An 8,935-nucleotide genomic window follows, 5' to 3' on the forward strand; every position below is an offset into this window, starting at 1 on the left:
AGCGCCGGAGACAGGAGGGAGTGGATCTACATGTCGTGGCTGGCTGGAAGGGGTGAAATGCCACCAAACCTCCCTTTGGCTCAGGCAGAGCTCCCTCCGGTCCCTAGGGCCGAAGGGGGTCCAAGGATGCTTTCGGGAGCGTGAGCTGGAGTGCTTTTTGGCAACTCGGCCACGGTCAAGCAGGTCCCGGGCACGCGGCTCCGGGCTCCCCGATGGCTCCTCCCGGGACGCAGGAGCAACTTCTCCCTGCTCCTGGCTGTGCTTGAGAGTCCGGTCCCACCACGGGCCCCGCAAACTGCTTGTGGGAGCTGCTGGGAGCCAGTCCCGGCCAGGCGAGACGTCTCCTAAGGCAGCCCCGTCGGCGGCTCGTCGGGCCGGGGCAGGGGCTGCGGCCGGGGCCGGCTGCAGGGGGGCCGCCAGCCCCACGGCCAGCCCCGTCCCCTCCGCCACCGAAGCCGCAGGCTGCCTCTGCCAGCCGCGGCGGGGGGGACCTGTCCCTGGCTGTCGGGGCAGGACTGGGAGGCCGGTGGCGGGACCGGGGCCAGCGCCCCGCACTGAGCCCGCAGCCCGGCCCGGGCCGCCCCCCAGAGCCGCTCCGCTCCGCCGCGCCGCCCTCCCGGGGCACCGACCCAGCCAGAGCCGGCCGGGCTGGTGCCGAGGCGCAGGCAGGCCGGGTGTCGGGGAGAGGAAACTCTCCTGGAAGGCTGAGGAAGGGTGCACGGCTGAAAAGGGGAAGGGAAGGGAAGGGAAGGGAAGGGAAGGGAAGGGAAGGGAAGGGAAGGGAAGGGAAGGGAAGGGAAGGGAAGGGAAGGGAAGGGAAGGGAAGGGAAGGGAAGGGAAGGGAAGGGAACTGCAGCAGCTCTCGATCATCTTGTCGAAATACTGGAAGGATTTCCTTAACCCAGAGTGATCTTTTTACAACATGATCCGTTGGTTCAGTATGTTTTCGGGGCAAATACAGTTGTCCTATTTATTTTAAAAATTTTTGTGCACGCATTCTTACGTCTGAACGAATTAGCTGTTATGAAATTGCAGAGCTCGTTCGTCGGTGCGATTGCCTTAGGTACCTTGGAAAAGTTGTCCCGTGTCTCCATTTAAATGCCACCCTCTCACTTGTCAACACTGAGCTTCCTGGGGAAGGGAGTCTCGTTCCTCATGTTCCCTGAAGTCACTCCTCGACGGTCCCTCCATCACCCGGCAGCACGAATCACCGAGAGGGAACCGTCCATTACGTTCCCATTTGCCTATCTAAACTCGGTGTAATAAGCCCCTGCCAAAGCACAGCTTCTCCCCGACCTTCCCCCAGCGCCTCCGCTCCCGGGGACAGCTTCTCCCCCGCCAAGCAGGGAATTGCTCCTGGCTCGACAGCAGGACCCTCTCTGCTCCGCATCTGCCCCGGGGGCCGGGGAGGGCCGCGCTGCCCGTGCCCGCCCGCAGGGGAGCAGCTAGCGGGGCCGCGTCCCGGGGGATCCCGCTTCCACCGCGGGACCCGGCAGCGGGACCCGCTTCCCTAGGGAGCACCCTCTCCTGCTCCTGCCGGGCACCGCTTGGCTCCCGGAGTCTCACGTCCCGTCGCGGAACAGTTGGCTTTTACATTTCTTTTCCAGGCTTCGCTTTCTCTTCTGGAAGAGGCCTGACAGCTGGATGTCCAGAAAAAAGTTATTGCCCCTTTTTAGCTATAAACGCATCTGCCCCTTCTGCACCAACTGTGCCTGTGGCCCGTCCTTCCTGCCGCTTGGCAATCGCCTCATGGCCGTTACTTTCTGAATTCATGCATACTTCCAGCACTATATAAAAAGAAAGAGCCCTGTAATTCAAAGAACGCACTTACACACACACGGGGACGTTTGGACAATTGCTTTCGTTTTTATTGCTATTTCCAAGGCAGTGCGACTCGCGAGCCGCATAAGTAGATGTACCAGACGCCTCCAGCTGACTTAGAAAAGTCACAGCGAAACCCGAAGCGATCAAATATGTATCCTTTTCTCAGTTTATAGTCCCAGACAAAGGCGAAACCAGCAGCTTGTATTTCTTTTTCTTTTTTATTTGGAAATCTCATCCAGAAACATTGGTCAATAATAAATATATCGATAGTTATCAAGAATATATAAAAAATAAAGACATGGTGTTGTCTTTCAGGCCCTAACCAAAAACAAACAAATGAAATCAATAATAACAGATTTTCCAACAAATGCCCAGGAAAACATACCAAAAAGGAAACAAACAGCAACAAAGATTCCGATTTAGTAATACAAGTCACCGATCTGGCAAGTGCCAACCCCACATGCAAAAGAAAAAAAAAGAAGAAGAAAAAGAAAAAGAAAAAGAAGAAAAGCCAATGAAACAAAACCAGTGCCAACACGGGAAATAAGTGACGAGGACCCCAGCCAGCTGAACTAGTACACTCCACCGAGAGCAGGAGACGAAGATTTGGCAAAACAGACCTGGAGGACGGTTGTGTTGTGTTTTGCACAATTTCCCTCTCTTTTTTTCAAGCAGACACAGAGGGAAGAAGAAAAAGAACCGCCAACAAAACCACATCGCAGCCAAGTCTGAACTAAACTTTAGTAAATTCACTATGAAGTCGTTGTTACGAGGAAAACAGCATCATTGCCTGTACAACAAGTTTAAGAGGATTCAGTTAGAAGCATGCATGCACTCTTTTTGAGCTACGTCGGGACTCCACTATGCTTCCAGACCCTGGTTTGGAGCAGAAAAGAGATTTTTGAGATGCTGCTGTTCAAAAGAAAAGAAAAGGAAAATCCCGGAAAAGAAGAAGCCCCAAACCGATCTCATTGTCTCTGAATAGCTGCGAACACTACAATGACAACCATGTCTTTTTTGTTTGTCTGTTTTGCATCCATTTTAAGGAAATATTTACATGTTATCACCACGAGCGGCATTACTATTATTCTTTTTACAAGAGGGAGTTTTCTTTTCTTTCGTCTTAGCGTACTAAGAAAGCGCCGCCCCAGAAGCCGCCTACAATGTTACCTTTGCAAGGTCCTTGCTACGCTAAGCCCGGGCGAGGAGAGGGCTGGGCGGAGGCCGGGCCTGGCCGAGGGCGGGAGCGGGGTGCGGGGGGGGCCGGCCGCAGCCCCCCGTCCCCCGCCGCCTCCGGGGCCCGCGGGGCCGCTCCGAGTCACTTGAGCAGGTCCTTGGTGTCCCCCGCGATGCGGGCCATGCTGGAGGCGCTGAGGGCCGAGAGGTGCGGCGGGGGGGGCACCTGGCAGATGGTGCAGGGGCACGGCAAGCCCGCCCAGTGCTGGAAGCCGCTGCCCAGCTGCAGGCCCGGGGGGGTCGAGGGGGTCTTGAGCAAGGAGTGGGGGGGCCGGATGGTGCCGAGGGCCGGCAGGGAGGCTGGCAGCGAGGTGGGGGTGCTGGCAGAGGACAAGGCATTGCCGAGGATGGGGTGCACCTGGTGCACGGCGCTGGCGGCGTGTGGTGGGTGCCCGGCCGAGTGTCCCACCGTGCTGCAGTGGAAGGCGGAGTGGTGCCCCCCGTAGATCTCCCCCACCAGCCTCTTCATTTCCTCCAGGGAGCTGGTGAGCATCAAGATATAGTTTCTGGCTAGCAGGAGGGTGGCGATTTTGGAGAGTTTCCGCACGGAAGGTCCATGGGCGTAGGGCATCACCTCCCGCAGCCCGTCCATGGCGAGGTTGAGGTCGTGCATCCTCTTACGCTCCCGCCCGTTGATCTTCAGCCGCAGCTGCTGCAGGTCCTGCTCCGAGAGCTGCTTCTTGATTTTGTACTTGCTGCCTTCCCCTCCGGCCTTGGAGCCGGTCCTGGAGAGGCCTTCCCCGGACATCTTCTGCACCAGGTCGTTCTGGGTGGAGGAGACAGAGTTGAGACGGCTGTCTTGATGGTGGTGATGGTGGTGGTGGTGGTGGTCTCTCAGGTACATCTCATCCATGTCTGGTGAGGAAGCTCTGCTGGAGACAGAGCTGGAGTCAGAATTCATTGTATTCGGGCTTCTGAGCAAGAAACTCTTCCCTGCTCTGGAGGTGACAGAACAAGACAAGTCTCCTTTAAAAACCAACGAAAACGAAATGAAAAATAAATAAACAGACGGCAGGCTCGGTGAGAAAAAGACTCAAAAGGCTAGAGGAAGAAGAAAAAGCCCCTCAGCCCCCTCTCTCTCCAATCTCTCCCTCTCTCTCTCTCTCTCCCCCCCACCCCCCGGTTACTCAGCCTGTTTACAGGATGGCTAGTTAGTGTATGCTTGGACTAACCTCAGCCTGAAAAAGAGGGGCTTTTATAGAGCTGCAGCAGAGAGCAGAGACAAAAGGAGCCCTCCTATGTATAATGGTCTAGTTAGGATGACGTGCCATTATTCAGGGCGGTGCGCTTTGACTGTCCCATTTAGCAAGGACCCCTATTCATATTCATTGTGGTGCCACCCGGGACACCTCAGCCATGGACCATCAGGAGTCAAGGAGACACAAAACCCCTCTGATTGACACCACACACTCATCGCTCTGCGTGCACGCCATCTCCTCCCCCTGCCCCTAATTTCCAATATCAAACCGCATCCCGTCTACAGTAGGGAGGCCGGGGCTGCGCGGGGGATGTGTGCCTGCTCGGGGCCGGCGGGGAAAGCCCGGCCCCGGGCGGCAGCGGGCAGGAGCAGCCCGGGGAAGCCCTCCCGCCGGCCGGAGGGGCCCGTCCCCCCCGGCCTGCAGCGCGCCCGGCTCCAGGCGCTGCTCCCCGCTTTGTTTTCGTTTCCCTCTCCCTCCCCCGGTCCCCCCCGTCTAGGGTTTCTCGTGCGGCACCGGCTCTCCCTCGCTTTGCCGGGCTCTTCGCAATTGGCTCGTACCTGTCTCGCCGCTTTGTTTAAAGCAGCGGTGACCGGCGGCGCGGGCAGCCGCGCGCAGCCTCCGCGGAAAGATGCGCGCCGGGAAACCCGCCTCCCCCCGGGCGAGCGGCGCCCTTTAAGCAAACGGGGAGCGGGGCGCCGTGACCCGCCGGGCCCGGCCGCGGCGGCGGTGGGCCGCCGGGCCCGCGGGGGCGAGCGCGGGGCAGGAGCGGCCGGCGGGGCGGGGGCGGCCGGAACCAGCCGCCGAGGGGACCGGGCGGCTACCTTCAAGCGCTGGACACACGCAGGCGGACGGGGAGCCAGCCCCGAGGGCAGCGTTGCAAAAGAGCCAGAGGCGTTTGCGCCAGTAAGTAACCGGCTGTCGCCTGGACGGCAGCGTCTCTCCGCGGCGGCGGAACGGGGAGCGGAGGGGGCGCACGGGGCCGCCGGGCTGGCCGGGTGCCTGGAGCAGCTGTGACCGCCCCGGCGCTTGGGGCCGCGCTGAGCGTCCGCCGGCGTCGGCGCTGCCGCTGCCCCGGTGGGGAGCGGGACGGCTCGGGGGTGCGGCGGAGGGACGGGCTCGGCCGCGCTGCGGGGCGGAGGGTCCCGCGGGGCAGCCGTGTGCGCTCCCCACGGCGGAACGCGGCTCGGGTGCCGCCGGCCCCGGGATGCGCGGAGCGGCGCCCCCGCGCTGAGCGGCGGCGGTGCCAGCCGCGACGGCGGGGAGCTGCCCGGAGCCGCCCCGGGCCGGCCCGCCGCGGCTGCAGCCGGCCGCTCCATCTCCCCGGCTGCAGGCGGCGGCGCCTCCACCCGGGGCCGGCGGGCCGGGCCCGGGAGAAGCCTCCCTGGCGTGATCCCGCTCCTGCAGAAAGCGTCTCCAAGCCCCGTGGAAAAGAGGGAGACTTTCATCCGGCTGAGTCTGACTGTGCTTAGCCTGCTGAGGAAAATTAAAGCCCTCTGATTTTCAGCGCTGTCAGTAAACCCCGCGGTGAGAAGGGGAGGAGGAGAGAAAAGAAAAGAAAAGAAAAGAAAAGAAAAGAAAAGAAAAGAAAAGAAAAGAAAAGAAAAGAAAAGAAAAGAAAGTTGCTTGAATGAGAGATAAGGTGAATCATCCCTCGTTTAGAGGAGCGTTTCACAGAAATAACTGAACGCGTGTCCAGCTTATCACGCGTCCGCCGAGAGAGCTGTAAATCCATCCCGCGCTTTCCCCTCCGGAGGCTTTTGCCGGACGAGCAGGCAGACACCGCGGCCGGCCCCCGCCCCGGTCCCCGCGCGGCCCCGGCCCCGCCGGCTCCCGCCGCCCCCCTCGCGGAGCCGGGCGCCGCCAGGGCTCCGCACCCGCGGGGGAGGGGCGGCGGCCCGCGGCGGCCCCCTCTCCCGGCGCTGGGTCTGTCCCGGCAAAGCCGCTCCCCTGGGTGCCCCGGGGGGGGGGGGCGGGCGCTCCCCCCGCCTTTGCCTCCCGGGGACGTTTGCACCGGACTGCAGCAAACGAGCGAGTGCCGCCGCCAAATTTAAAACCGCGAGAGAGCCGGGCCGTCGAAGTGCATCAGCGTAGCCACTTCACAGCCTATTACCGACTCATAAATCGGCCGTTCATCACCCGGCTCGTTAGCGTTTCGGGAAGAAACACGACGGGGCTGCAGGAGCGAGCCGAGGAAAAGCCGCGTCCGCAGGAGGAGCGCGGCCCCGGCGCCGCCGAGGCCCCGGCCCCCGCCGGCCGCCCGGGCGGCAGCCTGCCCCGGGGCCGCCCCGGCCAGAGGCAGCCCCGGCCCGTGGCACGGCGCCTGCCGCCCCGGAGGAGCGACTCAGCCCCCCGGGCTTAGAAACCTGGGGAGGAGGTTGCTTCCCCGCCGGCCGGCGACGGGGCGGACGGGGAGGCCTTTTAGGGCGGCACCAGCCCCGGCCGGCGCGCATCCCCGGACCGCAGGGGCGGCGGTGGCCGCGCTGGGGCCGGGGCAGCGGGGCGGAGGGGCCTTCACCCCGCCGGCGCTTTGGAGGACCCCGCGCCCGGCCCTTGCCGGGGCGGGCTCAGGCGGCAGGCGAGGAGGTGCCGTCGGGGGAGCAACAGGGTGCCGTCCGCGGTGCCCGGCGGCCCCGGGCCTCGGGGCCTCACCGCGGGGCGGTACCGGCCTGACGCGGGACGGGAAGCAAAGGTCGGGCCGCCCCCGGGAGCGATGTGACGGCCCCAATGTCTACTCGCCCCCCTGCCCGGCGATGTCGCAGCGCCCTGCCGCCGGTTGGAGGGGGCATCCCGTCTGCCCGGCCGCAGCATCCCTCGCCCGGGACGGGGCGGCGGGGCCGCCCCCGGGGCTGGGCTCTGCTGGGAGTCGCATTGGGGCAAAGGAAAGATTTGGGAAATAACGCGGCAAAGGAGAGATTTGGGAAAACAGCGCGAGGTTGAATCCCGGGTCCAGGAAGGCTCGGCAGAGACTGGCTCCCTCCCGAAGCCGTGACGGGAAGGGCTGCAATGCTCCAGCGCGACTGCCCGGTCTTGACCGCGCCTGGGGCGCTAAGCCTTCCCGGGGCTGCTTTCCTGTGTCTTCCGGGGAGGCAGTTTTGGTGGAGAGGAGAGAGAGAAGAGAAGAGAAGAGAGAAGAGAGAAGAGAGAAGAGAGAAGAGAAGAGAAGAGAAGAGAAGAGAAGAGAAGAGAAGAGAAGAGAAGAGAAGAGAAGAGAAGAGAAGAGAAGAGAAGAGAAGAGAAGAGAAGAGAAGAGAAGAGAAGAGAAGAGAAGAGAAGAGAAGAGAAGAGAAGAGAAGAGAAGAGAAGAGAAGAGAAGAGAAGAGAAGAGAAGAGAAGAGAAGAGAAGAGAAGAGAAGAGAAGAGAAGAGAAGAGAAGAGAAGAGAAGAGAAGAGAGGAGCTGTCAGAGCAGCAGCGGTACCCGTGACAGTGCGGTTCCCGGGCACAGCACGGACCCGGCCCGGCCGCCTGAGCCGGGCTCTCTGCCGGCCGGCGGTGCCGCCCGCCCTGCGCGGGGCGCGCAGCGGGGCGCGGGCCGGCGCGCTGGTCGCCCCCGTGCTCCCGCAGGCTCGGCCGGTGCCGCTGAAGTTTTACAAGTGGCAGCGATGCCCCCGCGAAGGCCGCTTCGGACGGGGCTGCCGCGGAGGTCACGGCGCGCCGCTCTCCCGCTCCGGTCAGGAGCAAAACGCACCCTGACTTCAACGAAATTAAGCGCCAGGATTCAGAAAATCAAGTGTTTTAATAACCGGGGGTATAGAAGAAGGGAGAAAATGGTAGCTAAATTGTGCCAAGACAAATTAACCCTCCCCCCCTTTAATTTCTTTTTTCATAAAGACAGAGAGATTTGGTGAGGGAGGGAAGTGTGTTTTCCGTGGAAAAGGCAAACTCTGCTGGAGTGCGCAGAGTATCAGGTGCAAGACGGTGTCTGAGCAGCGCCCGCGCTCATCCTACACGGGCGTGAAACGCAGTCTGTGCGCAGCTGAAAGTTTAATTGTAACGGCGTCTAATCGCGTGGCTGCAACTTGCAATTCATGGGAGAGTTTTGATTTTTGGAGCTACCTCACAATGGAAATTGAGTGCTTTTAAATACAGTCTATCGGATTTAAAATAATGAATGCACTTTAAGGCAGTGCCTGATATTGAATCCTCATTGAGTTTGTTGCAGAAATGTGATGTACTTTTCCCATATGCAGTACAAGTATGAGAGAATTTACCAGCAACTTAGGATCTGATTCGTAATATGAAGACTAATTAGATCAATATTATGTGTTTTTCTTGTGAGTTTATTAGCAGGCTACTAGGTTTTTTGGCTTTACTATCTCAGTTTGCTTTTAATTTAATTTGGACATTTGAAGACTGTGCTTTTAGTACAAAAATTAGTTATACATTTTAGTATTATAATACTGTAGTTACTGATATGAAGAACGAAGCACAGATCACTGCTTAAGAAGAAAGTCAGCTCTCAGCCAGCTCTCTCTGAGATGAATGTTGCTCGAATTAGTTGTATTATATTGTATTCGATTCTAAAGCTTAAATTTGCTCTTGTTTCATTTTAATTGAGAGGACAACTAAGATTCCTTAAATGCATGTTGTTTTTGTTCAAAATGTATTACTGGATTGCATTTAGACTGACAGTATAATTCAGATTGATAGCATCTCATTATTTGACACTTTTAACAAC

The 8,935-nt window shown here is 59.7% G+C and overlaps 1 protein-coding gene across 1 annotated transcript; it reads right to left on the reverse strand.

Annotated features, from left to right (window-relative positions):
* Positions 1-3,113: 3,113 nt before the first annotated feature.
* Positions 3,114-4,106, reverse strand: OLIG3 (oligodendrocyte transcription factor 3). Its single transcript, XM_026121198.2, has one exon. The coding sequence runs from the start codon at positions 3,959-3,961 to the stop codon at positions 3,143-3,145; it is 819 nt and encodes a 272-aa protein (XP_025976983.1). The 5' UTR covers positions 3,962-4,106; the 3' UTR covers positions 3,114-3,142.
* Between the last annotated feature and the right edge of the window lie 4,829 nt (positions 4,107-8,935).

Source organism: Dromaius novaehollandiae, chromosome 3, assembly GCF_036370855.1.
Source record: "Dromaius novaehollandiae isolate bDroNov1 chromosome 3, bDroNov1.hap1, whole genome shotgun sequence".
Lineage (NCBI taxonomy): Eukaryota > Metazoa > Chordata > Aves > Casuariiformes > Dromaiidae > Dromaius > Dromaius novaehollandiae.